Below are 21345 nucleotides of genomic sequence, written 5' to 3'. Positions count from 1 at the left end.
TCGGCTAAAGTTGATGAAATTAAAAAGTTAGATCATATATAAAAATAAATTAAACTTTTTAAAATTGTAGGCTATAACTGAAATATATATATTAAAATTTACTTTTTTAAAAGGCTAAATTACGAATAAAAAGAATCAATAAAATTGGATAATTTAAGTGATTATACTGCTTTTAAGTGTGTATTTAGTTGCATTTATTTGTAATTAAGATAAACTTTATGGTTTGAAGAATACATTGTATACAAAATACTTAACTGCAAATTTCTTTATTTCACGTACAATTTTCAGCCACAGACAATAGTAAAAAAAATTGACTACATAATTAGATGATACTTACGGCAATACTTATAGGCGTATAAGCCGTGAAAAAAGAAATTACCAGTATTTAAGCAAGCACTCGTTGCATGTGTTAAGGGTCCAAATTGCACGTGATTGGATGCGGGCAGGTGTCAGTGAACCATGTGATTGCTTCTCCTGTGTCAAAAACTCCAACTGACGGTGGTCAAATGACACGTGGAGGTCATCCAATACCTATTTATCTTTTCTTGATGCTTAATTCTAAAATATATGTATCCATACCTCTAGATGTGTAAGCTGCTCGATAAAAGCTCGGTTCATGTTCGTTCGTATTCTAAACGAACCGAGTTCGAACTTGATTTTAAGCCGAACATGAATATAGTGGTGTTTGGCTCGTTTATGTTCACGAACAGCACGAATAAGAGTTCGTGAACGAGCTCGATTAAGAGTTCGTGAACAAGTTCGTGAACGAGCTCGTATATAGTTCACGAACAAACTCGTTTACAAACTCGATTAGGTGTTCGCGAACTAATTTATATTTAAATTAATTTATGTATTATGTTTCTAATTTATTCAGCTCATATTTGTGTTTGTTCGTTTATCCGCTAAACGAGCGGGCTCGCGAACGAGCTCGTATAATACTTATCGAACTCGTTTGCGAGGTTGTTCGTGAACGAGCTCGTTTAGTACTTATCGAGCTCGTTCGCAAACTTATTCGTTTAGCGGCTAAACGAACGAACACGAGCTGAACACGAACCGAACATGAACACTATAAAATCTAAACGCACCGAATATGAACACTCTGTTCAAAACTCGACTGAATATAAACCGAATATGAACACCTTGTTCGCTAAACGAGCCGAACATGAACACTTTAAAACTCGGCTCGGCTCGCTTCATTTACATCCCTACATACCGCATACTATTATAGTATAGTACATCTTTAATATGGAATAATACTATCTATTAGACTATTACTAATTAATACTAAACTTTTAATAGTTATAAATATTTCTTTTAAATTTGAAGTATTCATAAAATTGCTAGTGAGACCTAATTCAAGTGGTTAAGACGACGCCCCACTGAATTTTTATAATTTTTGTTTCGAGTTTCAATAGGGTCAGTGGTTGAAGGCCAATTTAAGAACTAAAAATCTCACTATTAATCACTAACTGTATATAATTAAATTCCACTCTGTCAAAAATAAAAATATTCATAAAAATTGACATGCGAGGTAAAAATTAAATAACTTGAATGAGTTAAAAAAATAAAAAATAATCAAAATTTGTATATAACAATCTAAATTGAATCATTTCATCACTACTAGAAAACAGTCATTTAGCGACGGATTTTTCCGTCGCTAAATGACCGAAATCCGTCGCTAAACACGTTTAACGACGGATTTGCGACGGAAACAGTCCGTCGCTACATTTTTGGTCGCAACGTTTGACAACGACGGAAAAAAAATTTAGCGACGGATTTTGGTCTCGGTTTTAGCGACGGATTTAGCGACGGATTTTCATCCGTCACTAATTTTAAAAAATTTAAAAAAATTTAAAATTACATCGTAAAATAAATTTTAATTAATTAATCACTCATCCGCGCCCTCCGTCACTCACCCGCCCGAGTTAAATCACTTACCCGTATCCACCTGTCAATTTTCGCTAACTTCCCAGTAGGTCACCCATCCTTCCATTGCTCCCACTCAAGACTCTTTAACCTTGTAGTTCTCCCGCGCATAACTCCACCTTAACCAGCTCATATTCATGTTATATATTTATGTATATTATACTTAAATGTAACAAAAAAACCACAAATATTTGTTTTCATAATTTAATCCCGCATTCTAAGATAATTTTTTAAAATATTTATATACTTTAAATAAATAAATAATTTGTAATTATTATTTTATAAATAAGGTTTAATTATTAATTTATAAATAAAAACGTTATAAATTTAATTAAAAATTAGTTTTTATTAAAAAATTTAAAAATTACTTTTTATTAAATACTATCTTAAATAATATTTTTAATACCTTTTAATTTTTTTTTTGACAATGCAAATTAACGACGGATTTGAAATCCGTCACTAAATTCCGTCGTAAAAGGCGTAATTTAGCGACGGATTTTAAAATCCGTCGCTAATTGTGGAAAACAAAAAGGCGGGAGTACTCCCGCCAATAATTAGCGACGGATTTTAAAATCCGTCGCTAAATTTTACCAAAACAATTGGCGGGACTACTCCCGCCAACTTTAGCGACGGAAATCCGTCGCTAATGTTGGCGGGATCAATCCCGCCAATTTAATTGGGCGTTTAGCGACAGATTTTAGATCCGTCGCAAAACCCGTCGCTAATCAAAAAAATAGCGACGGATTTTAGATCCGTCACTAAAATCCGTCGCTAAAACGCTGCTTTCTAGTAGTGCATCTTTGAGCATTTTAAACCCCAAACCGATTTATAAATTGTTTGGAAAATTTATTTAGTGAAAATTGTTTTACAAACTATTTTTAAAAAAATATTGTAAATCATAATTTAAAAATTATTTGAAAAATTATTTTGGAAATTATTTTTAAAGATTATTACAAATAATTTTTAGAAATTATTGAAAATAATTTTTTAAAATCAAAACTGTTCAGATTTTAAAAATTATTTATAAAAACAGTTGAAAATCCTATTTTAAAAACGGGTGAAAACTGTTTTAATATGCAAAAGCCAAATTTGTAATAGATAAAGAGAGTACAAGAGTAAAATTTTAAATTCTGATGTACATTTGAATAGAAAAATCAAAAATCAATTGACAAAAAATTTAATAATGTAAAAAATCACAAACTTTAGCGTGTTTTACAAATTTAATATAAACTTTCAATATTAGCAAATTAATACACAAATTTTTAATTTTTTACAATTATAGCACTGATCAATTTTTTTTTCAAAAAAATAGAGAAAAATGCTGATATGTTCCGGCGTCCACGTCAGCATTTTTTTGAAGAAAAATTGATCACTATTAAAATTACAAAAAATCAAAAGTTTGTTTATTAATTTGCCAAAATTGAAAATTTATGTTAAATTTATAAAACACACTCTAATTTGTGATTTTTATGCCAATAAGCCTTGATAAAATGATAGTTAGAAAATATAAATATCTTTTTTGAAATATATATATTTTATTTTATTTTAGTTATTTTTTTTTTAAATCCCTCAAAACATTAGCATAAAAGGGACAAAAGACAAGAGGCCTGGTGTAGCCTGACAGGCTTCAACTTGAAGCCCATTTGCTCTCTTTTCCTATATTCTCCATTACCTTGCTAACTAACATTAAAATATGGGTTCGGCCTAGACTTGTTCATAGAAGTAGAACGGGTTCAGACCGAAGCTACCAAATTTTATTATGAGATTTTTAGACAAATACCCTTAAAATGATAAAATAATATCAACGGCACCAGTTGACTAAAAACTATTGAAATATACAGTTTGACTAAAAATTTATTGCAAAAATACGATTCCTCATGTTTCCATCTTAAATTGGTTTTCCCCTTTGGAAAACACTTCCCCTTCTGATTTAATCCAGGAGACAATTTTGGGATGGATTTTGGATTTGGTTTCCAGTAAGAGAACCAATAAGAGTTTTGAAGAAATGGATTTGGCGGTGATTGTTGTGGTTGTTGTTGCGATGATGGTCGGAGAAAGGAAGAGGTGGGCGATACCAAGAGTTTCCGATCTCACCGATTTTGTTGATTTTTGAAGAAAAAATAGCAATTCGTTTGTGGGTGTGAATAGAGAAAATGGGTGTGCCGGTTTTGTGGGCATGAACAGAGAAAATGAGTGTGCTGATTTTTGAATTCAATGAATGGAGGCGGCGCCACCCGTCTTTGGGACCCTTAATGAAGAACTGCTGCGGAAAAACTTTGTGCTTGTTTATGAATTGCTTGATGAAGTGATTGTAAGTTTTGATATCATGCTTTATGAAGTGAAGCTTTCCTACTCCCTCTCTCTGTATGGTTTGATGTTTCTATAAGTTGCCATCTTTACTATTTTGTTTGACAAAATTTGAATTTAACTCTAATTTACTCTTCATTGTTTCTGGTTAAATTCCTTTGATAATGCTTTGTCTATATTAATTTATAGTTTCATAGCACCTTTATTTTTCTAAACTTGATAGAAAACAGAAATGCACAAAAGGTAGATGATGGAAGTTAAAAAGTTCAAAAAGGCAGCGCTGGTCTATTGTGTTTGAAGCAAACAAATTCCATCAATTTGGTACTAGCATTAGGTATCTATTGTGTTGAAACTTATATTCAATTTGGCCACTTTATTTTTGCAAGGCAAAGAAGATATTAGGATAGAGATAAAGAGAGAAATGGGTTGGCATGTGCAATAAAAATAGTTTATCAATTTAGGTAGCGGATGCGTTGAAGTTGCCAAACTTAAAAACAATTCATATTTTATTGTTTATTTTTAAAAAAAATATAAAACATTAGACTTATGTTTATATTGGTTTACTAAATATAAGTTTACCAACGGTTGGCTATCAGTTTACTTAAAAAGCAATTTACTATCGTTTATTTTTAAAAATTATAAAATATTAAATTTATGGTTTATATTGGTTTACTAAATATAAGTTTACCAACGGTTCACTATCAGTTTACTTAAAAATAATTTACTATTGTTTATTTGATGCAAAATGTGAAAATATAGTACATGCTCATCAAGTGTTTTGTTGATTGAACTTTTAAAATTTATGTGGCAAAAGGTTTTTGGTGATTCTAGATTTAAAATTTTTAAAGACATAATCTTCTATACAAATTATCATTGCTATTTAATTTTCGGTTTACTAAAAGATAAGCTAGTTTGCTAATAGTTTGATATCAGTTTGCTAAAATATAAGTTAGTTTACTAACAATTTACTAACAGTTTACTATCGATTATCTTCAACATAAAACTATTTGTTTATGAACTAAAAATTGCATAAAGCCACCAATTTTTAATTAAAAGAAGTTGCTATTACAAAACACAAAATTGAACAGATAGCATTAATTTTTTTTTTTTTTGCACAATTTAAAATTAATCATAAGAAATTTAAATGTAGGTTGTAATACGACGAGAAAAACATTAAAAACTACCGCAACTCTTTTATTAGCTGTGCTTCTTTCATGAATAAAATGCAATTTTTGGCACTTGACTAACAATTTACTAACGGTTTACGAAACATCTGTTTGCTATAATTTCACTAACAGTTTACTAATGGTTTACTATCGATTTACTTAAAAATAAATTAACTATTTTTTATTTTTAAATCATAAAATGTTAAAATGAATTTTACTTAATTTTAGTTTACCAACAATACTGTAAAAAATGTACTAAGCTAGTTTAAACTTTAATACTTTTATTTTACAATAAAAATAAATTTACTATTAATTTGCTACCACTTTACTAAAAGATAAGTTTATTCACTAACAGTTTACTATCAGCCACCAACTTTGCATGCAATTCATGACTTAAAGAAGCATAGACTACCACCACACTACGTGTTTAATAGCATCGATAAATTATAATGTCACGAGCTGCAGTTCAATCACTCACCTTGTGCATGTGAGCTCCTCCATTAAACCCTCATATCTCCTTTCTGTCTCTAAAACCATACCTTAGCTCATCCTTTCTCTCTCTAAAATGGCAATTCATTAACTCAGTCTGTTACTCGTTCTCATTTTGATATTTTTTTCAAAACTCATCTCTGCTATAGAACCAGACGTTCACTAACAATTTACTAATAGTTTACCATCGGTTACTTAAAAATCAAATTACTATTTTTCATTTTAAAATTGTAAAATGTTAAAATGAATTATTACTTAATTTACTAAATTATTGGTGTACCATTAGTAAACAATTGGTTAACCAACAACAAAACTATTACATATATATAAGTGAAGGAAAAAAAATTACACAAAAAATTAAGAGCATCATCAAAAACAATTATAAGTTTACTAACGGTTAACTCAAGTTTTACTAATAAATTTACTAACAGTTTATTATCAGTTTACTTAAAAATCAAATTACTATTTTTTATTTTACTAAAATTAAAATGAATTATTACTTAATTTATTAAAATTATTGGTGTTACATTAATGAACAATTAGATAACCAACAACAAAATCATTACAAATACACAAGTGAAAAAAAAGTATATACAAGATTAAGAGCTTCATCAAAAAATAATTATAAATTTACCAACGGTTAACTCAAGGGTTACTAGTAGTATTATTAAAATTAAATTTATTGGTATAATATTAGTAAATCATTGGTAAACCAACAATAAAATCATTACAATCATAAATTACAAACTCAAATCACAAAACATAATGGGTTTGATTTTTCTCTTTCAGGTGGAGACTCTATTTTTCTTCTGATTAGAATCTCTCTGTTGTAGCATCATTGGAACTAAGAGCTTCATTGAGCTATGACTTCATGTCCTTAATTTTGCCTACATCAAAGAGTGAGTTTAAAATATCATGATATATTTTACTAATGGTCTATTGTCGGTTTACTTAAAAATCAAATTACTATTTTTTATTTTTAAATTATAAAATGTTAAAATATATTATTACTTAATTTACTAAAATTATTGGTGTACCATTACTAAATCATTGATTAACCACCAACAAAATCATTACAGATACACAAGTGAAAAAAATAAATTATATAAAAATCAAGAGCATCCTAAAACAATAATTATAACTTTACCAATGGTTAACTGAAGGCTTACTAACGATATTACTAAAATTAAATTAATTAATTAACGGTTTACTATCGGTTATTTTCAATATAAAACTAGAAATTATACTAGTAGCAAATTAAGAAAATAAGTCAAAAAAAAACATATGTACAGAACATATGAATTGTATCAATTGTGAAATATATATATATATATATATATATATATATATATATATATATATATATATATATATATATATATGCATAATGTATAAATATATATGCCATGGTTCACGGACAGCCAGAAACATTACCATGCTTAAGTAATAAACTATTCTAAATGAAGTATGCATCCACCATTATCTATAACAGCATGAACTTAAAATTAAGAGTTCCAACCAACACATCAATAAACTTAACAACGACTAAGAAACTACAAAGATAGATAATTTTAAGACCTTACCGTGAAAGTGGGATTGTGATAGTCATCCTTATGAACTGTTTGTAAAGTCCTAAATAGCGAATGATATGGAGTACAATTTACCAACAAACTTACAGGCGTTGGCCAGTGAGAATTATGAAGCAAGAACGTAATTTCTTCCTTATGTTCTCGATTCTTCCATATATTCTCGATTCTTCCACATATTCTCGTAATTTTCATTTCTCTCAGAACTTTTCACAAACACCTAAACCGCAATTCAATTACTCCGATCCTACCGCCACCGCCATCGCCACCGATGGCTCTCGAAATTCCACAATCAGACAAAGCAAAAACGCTCGCAACATGGCTAGCAGTAGCAATCGGCGTCTCACTCTTAACCTTATACATCAAAAACAACAACAATGTCATTCAATGGCATAAATTCTGTCGACGCCATTGTTGGTGAGCTTCAATCAAAATTCAAAAAGAAATCAACGTGAAGACGACGACAATATTTGTGTTCCAATTTCTATGGGATTTGGAATTTGGAGTCACCGCTAAGCGAATTCGTTTCTTCAAAAGGTACATTCATTGAACTGTTGATCCGCTTATGGCATATTGCTTTCTTTTCCTTTCCCAGTTTTCCAAAAAAATTATTAGTATATAGTTAAATCGTAAAAAACAAAAAAACGAAAGTGAAAGATGCATTTTGGCAAGGAAAGAAGCGCGTCCGTGTGTCTGAAAATAAATAGGCCTTTAGTAGTGCTGGGCTTAATTTCCTCTTTTATTATTTTTGTGTGAAATTAAGTCCGGCTCGAATTCGCTCCGAGTTTCATATTTGCTATTTAAATCCGGATTTTACACTTAATATATTGTGGTATGAACTAGATTTTTCGGCTAATAATCACCAACGGTCCTCGACCTTTGCTCTAAGCTTCCGTAAACCCCCTAACCTTTCAAAAGCTTCCCTAAACCCCCCAACCTTTATGGCGGCGCTCATTCACGGTCCTTATGGACGAAAATACCCATAAGCGCCGTCTTTTTTTGGCGGCTACAATTCTAAAAAAAAAAAAGATGGCGCCACGTGTCATCTGACATGTGGCAAAATATCTAAAAAAAATTGAAAAACCCAAAACACCCTTACAACTACTAAAATTTAATTAAAACAAAAATAAAAAATCAAAGCAAATCAACCCATTCAAACCACTGAATTATCGAAACCGAACCGCCACAACCGAACTCGCCTCCGGTCATCTTCTCAGGTGAGAAAACGACCAAACTCGTCGTCTTCTCACCTGAGAAGACGACCGTCTTCTCACCTGAGAAGACGACCGTCTTCTCAGATCTAAGAAGACGAGCATCAGCTCGTCTTCTCAGGGGAAGACGAGCTGCTGCTCGTCTTCTCCGTTTTTGAGAAGACGAGCATCAGCTCGTCTTCTCCGTTTTTCAGAAGACGAGCAGCAGCACATATGTTCTTGGAGAACAGATGTGCATCTGTTCTCCAAGAACAGATTTCAGATCTGTTCTTCAAGAGCAGATTCCGATGAGTCGGCGGCGGGCGGCGGGTGGTGGTCGGCGGCGGGTGCGGTGAGTGGTTCGGGTTGGCGGGCGGATTGACCGTGGGTTGGGTTTGATTAAGTAAATTTGATTTGGTTTAATTTTTTAGGGGATATTTTAGGTGTTTCAATTTTGTTTTGACATTAAATGACGTGTCAATTAACATGTGGCGCCACTATTTGTTTTTTTCCAAAAAAAAGGACAGCCGCCAAAACTAAAAGGGTAGTTTCGTCTATAAGGGCCGTGAATGGCTCCGCCACAAAGGTTGGGGGTTTAGGAAAGCTTTTGAAAAGTTGGAGGGTTTACGGAAGGTTAGGGTAAAAGTCGAGGACCGTCGGTGATTATTAGCCAGATTTTTCGGACTTCGTAGAAAAATAAAAATCTGAATTTTAAAATAACCGGCTCTTTTAAAACTCAGAATGAATTGGAAACCAAAAATTATTGGCCAACTCTTGACCCAAAAGACAAGTTTTGTCGGGCAACAGATATTCAAATAAATGAACAAGTCTAGTTTGACCTAATTGATTTGGATATAATATTTTCATATTCCATTTTATTTGTTCATAATAGTTTATATAAATTTTATTTACATTAAGGAGGTTCGGTTTGCATAAAATTAGAATACTGAAAATGTGGAGATATATAAAATTGCATAGTAAAACAATATATTTAGGATTTTACATCTAAGAAATAACCATTTTTTTCCTTCAAAATAAAATGGTTTTCAAAACGATTAACTATTTTTTAAAAATATAAGATAAATAAAATTCTCATGGCCATGATGGAGAAATCATAGAGATGGAAACAGAGATGGGAACGGAAATAATTTCTTTCCCATTAATTATTATGGGGAGAAAGATGTAGATTAAGATTTCTCATATATGCGGTGTTGGAGATGGAGATGGAGATGGCGATCCCAACCCGCTCCATTGCCATCCCCGCCATAAATTGATTATCTGTTAGTAAATCAACCATAATGAAAACTCATATGTCCATTATTTGTACTGATCTAATTTATTTAGACTAAATACATTGTTAATCTCAATTAAAAATATCATTAGATATACAAATAATAATTTTTAGAGTTTGGGCCTGTTTCCATGTTAGACAAACCAAAACAGGCCGCAATTTCTAGGACTGAAAATATAAAAGAAAAGAAAAAAAGAAAAAGGGAAAAGCATAAAAGCAGTGGAGTTGGAGGATGACCGGAAACGGAGACGGAGAAGAAAACAAACAAAAGTGAGGGTTGAGATTCAAGAAAATGAGTAGCTATAATCCAATGGAATGGCTAAATGAGATGGTAACGGAGCCTTATTATCTCTTCCATTTTCTCGCTTTCTTTTCCTACTTCATCCTTCGCACATCTCTCCTCTTCTCTCCTCATCATCTCCTTTATCGTGTATGTCTCTTCTCGTCTCTACTTACGCTCTGCCAATTTTTTCTTTCTAATTTTGATCTAAACTGTTTATATTTCCATTTTCAAAAAAATATAATTACTCTCTGTTTCTGTTTATTCAGGAGATTCAAGCAGTACTTGCACTAGCTGTTATAGCTGCTATTAAGGTTTTTTTTTTTATTTGCTGATTATTTGATTTTTTTAGTTGCGCGAGAATTTTCATGGATTTGAGTTATCTAACACTAAGAAAAGAGAAATTGAATGTTTTAGTGCTAAATATTGATCTGTAGCGAATGTTTGACTATGTATAGTTTCTTAGTCAATATTAATTTTTAGATATATAAATATTGTTTTAAGGCTAGGCTATTAATGAAACTTAATTCTGTTTTAGTTAATTTTCATGTTGTAAAATCCTCAAAGTTGCTCTAGAATCATAATCTTGCTACTTCAAGGAAACAAAGTGGCATTTTGAAAGAAATGAAATTGTCCGTGAATGATATGAATTTAATTTTTTTGCAAAATGGAAGTCCTTCTTACACGATTTATTTGAAACAAAGGCAATTGTGATGTTATTGATACCTAATCCAATTAAATATCGGATTTTGGCATTTTTGTTGCTGCTAAATGTATGTTTTTCCTGATATTTTGGCAGTTCGTGAGAAAAGAATCCTGGGAAGGGTTCGTTGCTGAATTCTTGTTTTATGCAAAGGTGAATCAATTGTCTCTTCTTTGATTTGTTTTGTAGTTTGATCATCACATTTACTTTGTCCGATTTGGAATTGGCAAGTGAGGCCAGTTATCATAATATGACTGAATCCTGATGGTGGAAAGTTTGATAGAACTTTCAGGGAAATTTGGTTGATGAATGTCTTGTTTAATCAGTGCTGTGCATTAGATATGTAGCACTAGAAAAATAGAGGATTCTTGCAATTTGTTACTGCAAACCAAATATGAAGGGTGCATGTCTTTTCATATTAATTTGCTAGCTCCATTAGGTGTTCAACTTTCACATGAGATTTAGCTGTTCGGTCTATAATGCCTAATTTATTTTGGCTGCGCCTGCACTTTTCTTATTACTACTCATACTAAACTTAAGTTACTATGTTGCAGATTCTTCTTGTCGCCGTTTCTTTGATACTGGATTACCATTTAACTATCTGGTACATAATCGTCTTTTCAGGTAGATTGTTTTTTATTATAACAAATAGAAATAACTGTGATGATATATAGACTTCTGGAGATTTTATTATATCTTGATTATAGTTTCTGCTTTCTGATTCTTGACAGGTAATGCTATATGGTCTATTCTTCTCTGTGAATCAAAATGGTTAAACTTCAATAAAGCTTTAGTCTTTGTATATATTTTTCTTATTGATTTCATTTGAGGTGGCTTTTATTTAAACATTGTAGGTTAATCTTGATGAAAAACAATATCAGAGTTTGCACTTATTGTCATAAGTTTAAGCTGCTAGCATCATTGATATTGTGAACTTTTATTCAATGTCCACTTTTTGTTGTGTATTTTCCTTATGCAGTTATATATATCTTGACACAACAGCCTGCCTTCAAGGGATTAGGTATGCAGAGAATTTGGATTGATCCTGCTAGCTAAATTTCCTTTTATGAATTATGATTGCCCTTGAAATTTCAGGTCCTTGAAATGCTATACTCTTTTATGTAATTGGATTTCCCAGGTGCTGCAACTAAATTAACACCACTACAATTAGAAACTATGCTAACAGAAGGGAACACATCAAGATTCTGGTTGGTTGGTTGCTGAGGCCTGTTCTTTATTTTTTATTTTTTTTAAAGTTGCCCTTTATGACTAGTGTGCTGAATTTTCTCCTAAAAAACAAACACTAACTCTTTAATATATCTAAACTGATGTCCTCCTAACTCATTGCTGTATGTAATTAGTAATTTATGATTGAGTTTTGCAACTTGCAAATTTCATTAATCAGTACTTTAAGCATTATAAGACATGCCCTTGTGTTGTCCTAAGTTTATAAGAAGGATAACATTGTAGCTCATACTTTAATATTTTTTTAGAGTAGTACATATAAGCTGGTGGCTCATCAGTGCTTCTAAGTAACAAGCGGATTCACTTATGCTTCTGGCTGTGCATATGACTTGCTTACAATCTAATTCTGCTAAATAAAGTTGCTGAAAACGTTAATTGCATATTTGTGTGCAGACCTTTGCTTATAACCTAATCAATGTTTCTACTGAAATTGGTTCAAAACTCTCTGTTCTTTTCTGTTTATGCCAGGTAGAATTTCGTGCTTCGTACTCATCTGCTTGTATACGTGCAAGTCGTAGTTTGCCTGAGCTCTCAATTATGTATGTTCATTTTTCATATGTTGCATAAATATTTGTCCACTCTTTTTTCCCCTTATTTTTTTCTTCATATTTTCAACTTTCTTTACAGATACTCGAACAAGAATTTATCATTCGGAATTGTTGATATTGGACTCTTTCCAAATGCAGCAGAAAAATTTGGAATTTCTCTTAGTGGTAAGTTATAGCACAATTCTAGTTCATCTTTTCCATTGTTCTATGGATTAAAAGGGAACTTGTTTCCTATAGGGGGCATGAGCCAACTTCCCACATATATTTTAGTTGAGAATGCTGCTGAGGTTACACGCTTTCCTGATTGGGATTTTGAGGCAAAATCATCACATCCTCCTTTGACAAAGGTATATTGTTGATGCATCATGTCTTAGGTTTTTTTATGTTATATAGCATTCTTTTTGCTGACTTTTTTTTTACAAGTTTTAAATGCATTACATAGCCCAATGGGCACTGTAAACCTCTGCTCAATTCCTGCAAATAGTGCATTCCCATCAGCTATTAAGTATTAACTTTGTCCTTATTTTGGTGTGACTGAATTAATATGCACAGCAGAACAAAAACTATTCATTAGGTATTTAAAATGACAATTAATCAATCAACCAAATAATATGACTAATAATAAATAATACAAAAGATTTACGTAGTTCGACTGTTGTGCGTACATTCATGGGCGTAGGAATGAATGTACGTTTGAATCTGAGACATCCACTTATAACAAAAGGTGTACAAAACATGTACAGAAACACTCCAGTAGAAAACATCACTGTGAACGAAGCTATAGAAACAAACACTCAAATTATTCTAAGTCTAACTCTCTCAAAGAGTAACCCAAATGGTTAGGAACAACTATGTCACACATTCTCTTTGAAATTCTAATTGCCACATAGCACAGGTATTTATAAAAAAAAGCATATGCCTCAAAGAAAAGAACTGTTTCGTGCATCACCACGGGTTGCACCACAATCGTAGTGTTGCCCATGGTATTCTTCAATTCACCACGGTCGTGATGCAGGTTGTGGTGATCTTTTAGTGGTTTCATGATCCAAGACAATTTTAGTTTCTCACTTCATCTCGGTTTCCACCACGTCTGTGGTGCTGCCCGGGGTTAGAATCCAGTTAGTTCTCCAAATACATTCATACTATTAACCATTGCAATAAACTACTTAGAATTCTAGATTTCATTCTAACAGTTTCCTTCTTAACATAAATTCTCTTTCATCAAGCACAAATTAGAATCACATCTAGCTTTCTCCTTTTTAAACCTTAACTAAGGAGGACCGTACAAGCTTTAAGAACTTTCTCCTATTTTTCATGCATTAATTTTTCATGTAAATTTAACAAAATTCTTTGTTTTGCAGAAACTTCTCTCCAAGCATTTTGAACTTGATAGGCACCTTGTTGAATATTTACATGAAAAATAGATACTGAAAATCAATTCTGTTAAATTTTTGCTGTTTACAGCCCTAAAATTTTTCAGTTGCTTCATGCTACGACAAAGGTGTTGAACTGTTGCTAAGTCTCTGCTCTCAATTTTGATGGAAATCTACATTTTTAAGAACCAGTTGTACAATGTGTTTTTGTTGATAATTTTACAAAAATTTCTTTAGTTTAAATTTTTGAGTGCTTTAAAAGCCGAATCTGTGTCCGAATCTGATGAGCCACCGGCTCATGCTCGAATTGATAGATGGTTGGTATGCTAAAAGGTTCTTTTTAATTTTCAGACTGATAATTAATTGGTTAAACTCAAGTCTGTTAATGGGTGTTGAATTCAATAGAATTAAATATCTTACTCTTTAAATAAAATAATTGTAAATGAATTAAAATTAGGAGTTCTAAAATTTAGAAGCAAACTAAATATAAAGTTCATTAGAAATATGAAAAAAATGAACCAATTAAGAATTAGCAGAAGAAAAGTTCAACCAAGTATAGTCTCAATTTGATTTAGTGAATTGATTATTTAGATGGCCGCAAATTTTATGCAAAGATATTTGATTAATCTATATTTATTCACATTACATTAATAGATAACCTTAATTTGCTAGTAAAAAAATTATTTAAAAGTTTCAATTATTCATGCATTACAATCGATTGATTTTTTATATTTAATGTGATGGATAAAATTTATTCAAATATTTTTCAATATTTTTTAGTTTAAGAAGAAAAAATAGATGGGCAGGTGGGAGGAATGCATTAGGCATGTGGTACATGGTGGGTTATGGCCAAAAATAGCCGGAAAAGTTCCATAACAGTGGCTCGAGCTTCTATTGAACCAAATGTCGAATAACTCATGGTTAATGGATTGAGCTACTATAATATGTTTAGGACCAAAATATAGTGCACTTGTAACTAATAACATCGTGGAGTATTTTTAGAGTTTTGAGATAAAAAATTACTACTTGTTATTTTTTATTCGTTTTACCACTTCTAACTTTAAATTGTCTAATAATAGTTTGATACATCATCTCCAATTTATATATAATGCATTCATTATTTTTTGACAACTTATATACGTAGGTAAAACGAGGCAAAATGTCAACTTCATAGTATTTTTCTCAAAGAATAATTTTATTTTTAATTGATCTTTTACGTCAAATTCAAGGGGCAAATTAAACTTTTATGGTTTTTTTATATTATGTGCCAAATTAAAGATAATTAATTTTAAGGGTCACTGAACTTTTTATTTTTTATATTTAGTTATCAAACTTTATTCTTGGCTTAATCCTTGAAAAATCCTTCACCTTTCAACCCCCCTTCGTTTGCATCCTCACCTTTCAAAATCATCAAATAGCACCCAAATTATCACTTTTAACTTTCAATTACACCCTATAAGTATTAAATTGGCCTTTTTTCATTGGAAAAAAGTTAAAATCGATACTTTATATTTTAATTCATATTCTAAATAGTCCTCAATGTTTAAATTTCAACAATAAAACCATATTTCCTAAAAAGTATTTTATAAATTACTAAATTTCACGTCAACTTTTATTCAACTTTACCGTTTTAATTCCACAAAATTAATTAAACTAAATAAAAAAATTTAATAAAATATTCAACAATTTTTAACGACCGAAAACCGTTAGCAATGGATTGAGTTGGTGGCCGGAAAAAGATGATCCTTTGTGTTGTGTAACCCTTGAATTGAGAGTATGATTTTCATGTAGGCTAACGGCACGTCGTACCAAAGCCAAAAGGAGAGCCGTTTTGTTTAGCATTGCTTGCTTTATTTGAGATCTCAGACAAACAGTAGAGTAGTAGCAGCGCAAAAGAAGAAGATTGAAGAAAAACAGTGATATGCAACAAAGAAAATCAGGGAGGCCGTCTGGAACGGACGGCAATGATTTCTCGTACCGGATGGTCATCGATTCCCGTAATTGTCATCCGCTTCCTCTTCCATTTCCTTCTGATTATAAGAAATGATTAGGGCTTTTAGAGAGTTTTTCTTGTTTATATGCTATTCAATTCAATTTATGTTTTTGATAATTTGCAATTTTAGGCTACACAAAGGTAGCTAAAGCAAAATCTCGTCTATTTACACTGTTTCTTACTCAGGTACGTTCTCTCTATTCTCATCAGGAGTTAACAATACTTTAACTTCACAATCACTCTTTAATTAGGGTTTGGATTTTCAATGTAGGGTTTGATTCAGTTGATAGGGTTAATATGCATTGTATTGTTGATTACAAATGAAAAGACTGTGAGCAAATTGGCCGTTTCATCTTCCATGACTGGATTGCTTTCTCTTTTGATTGGGGAATTAGGTTATTGACCAAATTCTTGCTCTCTAATTTTCCTGATTTTTTGATTTTAATCTCATGCTTAATGCTGCTCTTTTTTTTCCTTGTGTGCTAAAGGCCGAAGACGTAGTCGAGTTGGTTTATTGAGATTTTACATCTACATATCGTCTATTGTATTACTTCTCTCAATATATTCTGCCATTACCAGCAATTCCTCTTTAGTGGTATGTAATGGTATATATCCAATGTGCATGTTAGAAATCCGATTGACTAAGAATGAAACCTTTGAATACTCTCGGATGGCAATTCCCATCAAACTCTCATCGTAACTATTTGAATTTTCTGAATAGGTTATTTGGAATCCGAAGGACTGGGATAAGAAAAAGTTTGAACTTGTAAAAACTCTACTTCTTCTATTTGGTAAAATCAAATATCTTTTTAACTCTAGACATTCTATTTCTAGTGTAGTCCTATCTTAATCTTCTTGTTTGTTGTTTTTACAGGATCTTTGCTGCAGATAATTATTATCGGCACTGTAATTTCTCTAATTGGTAATATGTCTCCTCCCAAGAAAGCTTATTAACAGTTTCTTGGAACATCAACTTTACTTCCAGGTTAGTGGGTAATAAACCAACCTTTCTTTTCCTTACTATCTCAAATTGCTTTCTATCTTTTTATGCCTTGGGAATTATAGATTTGAGAATGAGTGCGACTTCCCTAATTTTTCAATGAAGCTTTAGGTTTTTAAAATTTGAGCTGTAGAATTAGAGAATACATTAACCGGGTAAATGGAATTTTTCTTTTCTATTTCACCCTTTGTAGATACTGATAAACTTGCAACTGTTTCAGCAAGTTTGTTCTAGAAAATAATAAAATTAATCATGGGAGTTTTCATTGACATGAAAAAGCTGTGAAAGAAATAGAATCTGTATTATTTTATGAAAAAGCCATGAAAGAAATAGAATCTGTATTATTTTAACCCCATCGAATGAGCAAGGGATGTTTTTTGCAAGTATTGTGTAAGACACTGTTCTTATGGATATCATTGCTCATGCATTTTGGTTAATTGAACCGTGAACTGAAGTTAATAACTAAACTGTTAGCTTTTCGTTATTGGTTAATTGTTTAAATCTAATTAATCTTTGAGCTTGTTGATACCCAAGTGTGTCTTTGGTAGGTAATTTGATAATTAGATCAACTAATTTGATTAATTGATTGAATAAGTAGTTTAATTATCAAAGAAACTTAGTTTGACAAGTCTTGTATAGATTAGATTCTTAATGCTGATACTGTTTTCGATTCAATCCGATTAAGATGGTTTGATTGATGTGTTTGGGTTGAATACACATTTTTATTTTTGAAACTGAATATAATGTCCAGCAGAGGTTATAAATAGAGGTTGAGCTATATGCCTTTTCAATTGCTTAGTTATACAGCTAATTTTTTTATCAATTTTTTTTTATGATTTAAGAGTGATAGATCTTATAAATGTGATGCATACAAATCTGATTTAGGTAAAAATAATAATTATAATAATAAATAGTAACAACTTGCATTTCAACAAATTATAAAATTTGAAAATAAAATAAAATACAAAGATAGTCTAAAGTCAGTCAATTTTTTAAAATTTTATTTTTTCATTTTAAATCTGAAAAAGCTAGTGTATCTAAAAGATTTCACTTTATACGTTTAATATCAAAGATGTATCAATTATATATTTTTGATGTATTTGATATGTATCTATGACATATCTTTTGTAGGTAAAAATAAAAAACGTAAAGAAGAACAATGTTTTTATTTTTGTTGAGATTAAAGTGCATTGTAGAACTTCAAACTGGTTTTGTTTTGAGCGATTTTGTGGTATTTTTTTCTAGAATTTGAGCTCAATACGCATGGCCCAATCCACAGAATAGAATGTTAAATAATTTGGACCCAACTGGGCTTTTGAGATTGAATGGTATTGAATGGAACGACGAGCTGCTCGGAAGGTTGTTTGTAGAAGACGATGCTGAGCTCATCTTGTCAATACCTTTACCTCAAAGATTAACACAAGATAGATTAGTTTGACACCGTACAACAAGTGGTTTGTATAGAGTATTAAACGTGAAAAATAAAAAATGTTTTTAATCATTTGTCTTATAAAGATTTTATTAAAATCTTTGAAGGTGTGTCCGTAACGGCTAATATCACACATGACCCATGATTTTTGGGTCTGTAATTTCTAAACTCCCTCATATTTAAAAACGATCGCTTAACCCTCCGATTTTTGTGGCGGCGTTCGCTAAACTCCATGATACCAAAAATCGTCGATTTGTTTTTAAAATGGTGACGTGGTATCAATGTTTTCATGACAGACAACCAAAATCTGCCCTTATGTCAGCTGACGTCTCATCACAAATTTAAATACCCAAAATTCAATTAAAAAAAATTAAAAAATTAAAAAACCCAACCTAACCCAGTCAAACCCAACTCAATTAATTCCAACCAAACCACTCCACCTCTAACCTCCATCCATCACTCCACCGTTCTCCGGCCACCAACACCCGCAGCTGCGACCTCCACGGTCGAAATTTTTTTCCGGCCGTCTCTTTCGACCTATTTGACCTGTTTTTTTTTTAATAAATTTTTGGTGTATTTGGGGATTGTGGTGAGGTGTTAGCTAACACATAATATGGGGACATGTTTTATTTGTTTTGATATGAAAAAATCGCTGTTATGGCATCATTTTTGGGAAAACAATCGCCGATTTTTTATTTTAAGGGCTTAGCGAGCGCCGCCACAAAGATCAAGGAGTTTAGTGATTACAGATTTAAAAGTCAGGAGTCATAGGTGATTATTAGTTGTTCATAACATTATACATTGAAAACTTTTTTGACGGCCAGTAGCATTTTATATTAGTTTCTTCTCCATCTCAAGCAAGACTCTTTGAATTCTTACATTAAATAATCCTGTATCATATATGTGGAATTCTCTAAATAGTATTTTATTATTAATATTAGAGCAAATTATTTTGACACTTTTTATATTTAGCATAATTTTCATTTGCGTCTCTCTTGCTTTAAAATCAACTGGTATTATTCAAGAGTTTCGTTTCCATTAATATTTTAATCATTTTGTTCATTTTGGTGTTAGTCAACTAAATTAAAGAGATTAATTAATAAAATTATATTATATTTTAGTTTTTTTAATTTATTTTTTATGCAAGTATAAATAAAAATTATACATTTAATGACTTAATAAATGTATTTATTCTATTATATATTATTGTTTTAATTTTTTTAATATAATTTTTTAGTTTTAAAAAGTAAGACAATCAATAAAATTGAAAAAAAAAAATCAAAACATCAATGGAAATTAAAAAAAAATTGGATTCATTGAGTATTATATGTACAATTCATGATCCAGATAAAATTTTCAAGCTGATTTAAATTCATTCCTATTAAATTTTGACTTCTTTGTTTTGCAGAAATTTCTCTCGAAGCATTTTGAACTTGATCGGCATCTTGTTGCATATCTACATGCAAAATAGATACTGAATATCGAAAATCATGATCGGCAGCATATATTTAGCAGCTGGACCTGTTGGGTTTAAAAAAAAATACTAATTTTAACCGCTAAACTCATTTTTGCTGTATTTTTTTACCGGGAAAGATGGCATTTCATCATTTTTACAGTTCATCAGCTAATTTAAGTGTGTTGTACGGCACAGTATTGATGAATAGTAGCAAGTCACATCTGCTTCAATTTCCTGATTTTGACCACTCCAGTAAATCTTAGACTCTGACATTTTGATAGTTCTGGGCTGGCCTTAGCCCACTTTCAGATTAGGCATAGGTTTATACCTAATTTACCTACGTAGTACAACCATGAAAGACCTGCCTCTGTACACGAGCTAGCTAGATTCTTTTATGAGCACACCAAGCCAACGAAAAAGTATGGTCGACAAGTAGTTACTCCACAGCTGTTGAGCTCTCCATGAACGGGTGGGTCGAGCCCGAGTTAGTTCAATTTCGAGCTGGAATGTATTATATTGGCTCCACTTCGAGCTCGAGCTCAAGCGCGATTAATATTTGTGCTACTTGAGCTAGATTTGAGTTTAATAAAAATAAAAATAATAATTAAAATAAACATATTAATTTTTACTAAAAGATTTGAAATTTAACCAATTTTAGATACATACTTAAATTTGAAGATATAAAAAGTTAATATAATAAAAAAATTTATTTATAAGAGGCATGTTAGACTCGCGAGTCTCATGAGTGTCGGTAATTAATACTCGTGTTTCACTCGAATATTTCAAGCCAAATTCGAGTTTTTATCGAGTCGATCTCGAGTAATTCATGAGTAGCCCAACTCATTTACGTCTCTAGGTTAATGTTATATGAATTCACCAACCGGCTGTTCCATAATTTTTTTATAAGGTGGACAAGATTGTATGAAAAGTTTACAAGGTGGGCAAAATAGGCAAAATATGAAATAAGGTGAGCATCAGTATAAATTTTAAAATGGAAAAACTAATTATTTAATTTTAAATTAATATTTTCAAAAAGGAATTAAAATTGTAAATTGGACAATAGTCCACCACTATATACTCTTAGTTTCACCCCTGTTACGTACCAACTATACACGTTTTTCTCAATTTAATCATGATATATAAAACGTCTCAAATATACTCAAATTTCATTTTAGATCAAATCGATACATCAACTTATAATAAAGTGGCACCCATTCTCCGGTGAAATTTGTTGATGAAATCATTTTTTAGCTCACACCTGAGCAAAGTTAATTTGCATGTAAACCGAGAGTATCAATTTGTCATAAAATAAAAGTCGGTGTAAATTTGAGATGTTTTAAGTTATGATTAAATTGTGAGAACG

General features: G+C 31.2%; 2 protein-coding genes across 6 annotated transcripts; both read left to right on the top strand.

Annotated features, from left to right (window-relative positions):
* The first annotated feature begins 10128 nt into the window (after window positions 1-10128).
* On the top strand, window positions 10129-14347 carry LOC126665514 (uncharacterized). Its single transcript, XM_050358334.1, has 10 exons — window positions 10129-10385; window positions 10505-10549; window positions 11035-11091; window positions 11493-11562; window positions 11918-11959; window positions 12077-12150; window positions 12652-12722; window positions 12811-12896; window positions 12969-13078; window positions 14093-14347. Exons 1-10 carry the CDS (start codon window positions 10248-10250, stop codon window positions 14153-14155), a joined length of 756 nt encoding a protein of 251 aa, XP_050214291.1. The 5' UTR covers window positions 10129-10247; the 3' UTR covers window positions 14156-14347.
* A 1493-nt stretch (window positions 14348-15840) lies between these two features.
* On the top strand, window positions 15841-20212 carry LOC126675475 (uncharacterized). 5 transcript variants are annotated; one of them, XM_050370228.2, is made up of 7 exons: window positions 15842-16101; window positions 16228-16283; window positions 16369-16492; window positions 16586-16692; window positions 16819-16888; window positions 16972-17090; window positions 19935-20212. In XM_050370228.2, the coding sequence occupies exons 1-6, from the start codon at window positions 16026-16028 to the stop codon at window positions 17049-17051; spliced, it is 513 nt and encodes a 170-aa protein (XP_050226185.1). In that variant the 5' UTR covers window positions 15842-16025; the 3' UTR covers window positions 17052-17090; window positions 19935-20212. The 5 variants fall into 5 exon arrangements, with proteins under 5 accessions (XP_050226202.1, XP_050226185.1, XP_050226190.1 ...); XM_050370233.2 differs by lacking the exon at window positions 19935-20212 and adding an exon at window positions 18343-18628 and having other exon boundaries at window positions 16972-17082; XM_050370223.2 differs by having other exon boundaries at window positions 15843-16101; window positions 16972-17082.
* Window positions 20213-21345: the final 1133 nt, after the last annotated feature.

This window comes from Mercurialis annua, linkage group LG1-X (genome assembly GCF_937616625.2).
Source record: "Mercurialis annua linkage group LG1-X, ddMerAnnu1.2, whole genome shotgun sequence".
Taxonomy (NCBI): Eukaryota; Viridiplantae; Streptophyta; class Magnoliopsida; order Malpighiales; family Euphorbiaceae; genus Mercurialis; species Mercurialis annua.
This window is presented reverse-complemented; position numbering and strand designations above follow the sequence as displayed.

Coding starts and splice junctions, on each gene's coding strand:
- LOC126665514 (XM_050358334.1), top strand. CDS start 10,248: ATGAGTAGCTATAATCCAATGGAATGGCTAAATGAGATGGTAACGGAG. Junction 10,550..11,034: donor CTGTTATAGCTGCTATTAAG/GTTTTTTTTTTT, acceptor ATATTTTGGCAG/TTCGTGAGAAAAGAATCCTG. Junction 12,723..12,810: donor TTGCCTGAGCTCTCAATTAT/GTATGTTCATTT, acceptor CTTTCTTTACAG/ATACTCGAACAAGAATTTAT.
- LOC126675475 (XM_050370228.2), top strand. CDS start 16,026: ATGCAACAAAGAAAATCAGGGAGGCCGTCTGGAACGGACGGCAATGAT. Junction 16,693..16,818: donor CCAGCAATTCCTCTTTAGTG/GTATGTAATGGT, acceptor TTTTCTGAATAG/GTTATTTGGAATCCGAAGGA. Junction 16,889..16,971: donor AACTCTACTTCTTCTATTTG/GTAAAATCAAAT, acceptor TTGTTTTTACAG/GATCTTTGCTGCAGATAATT.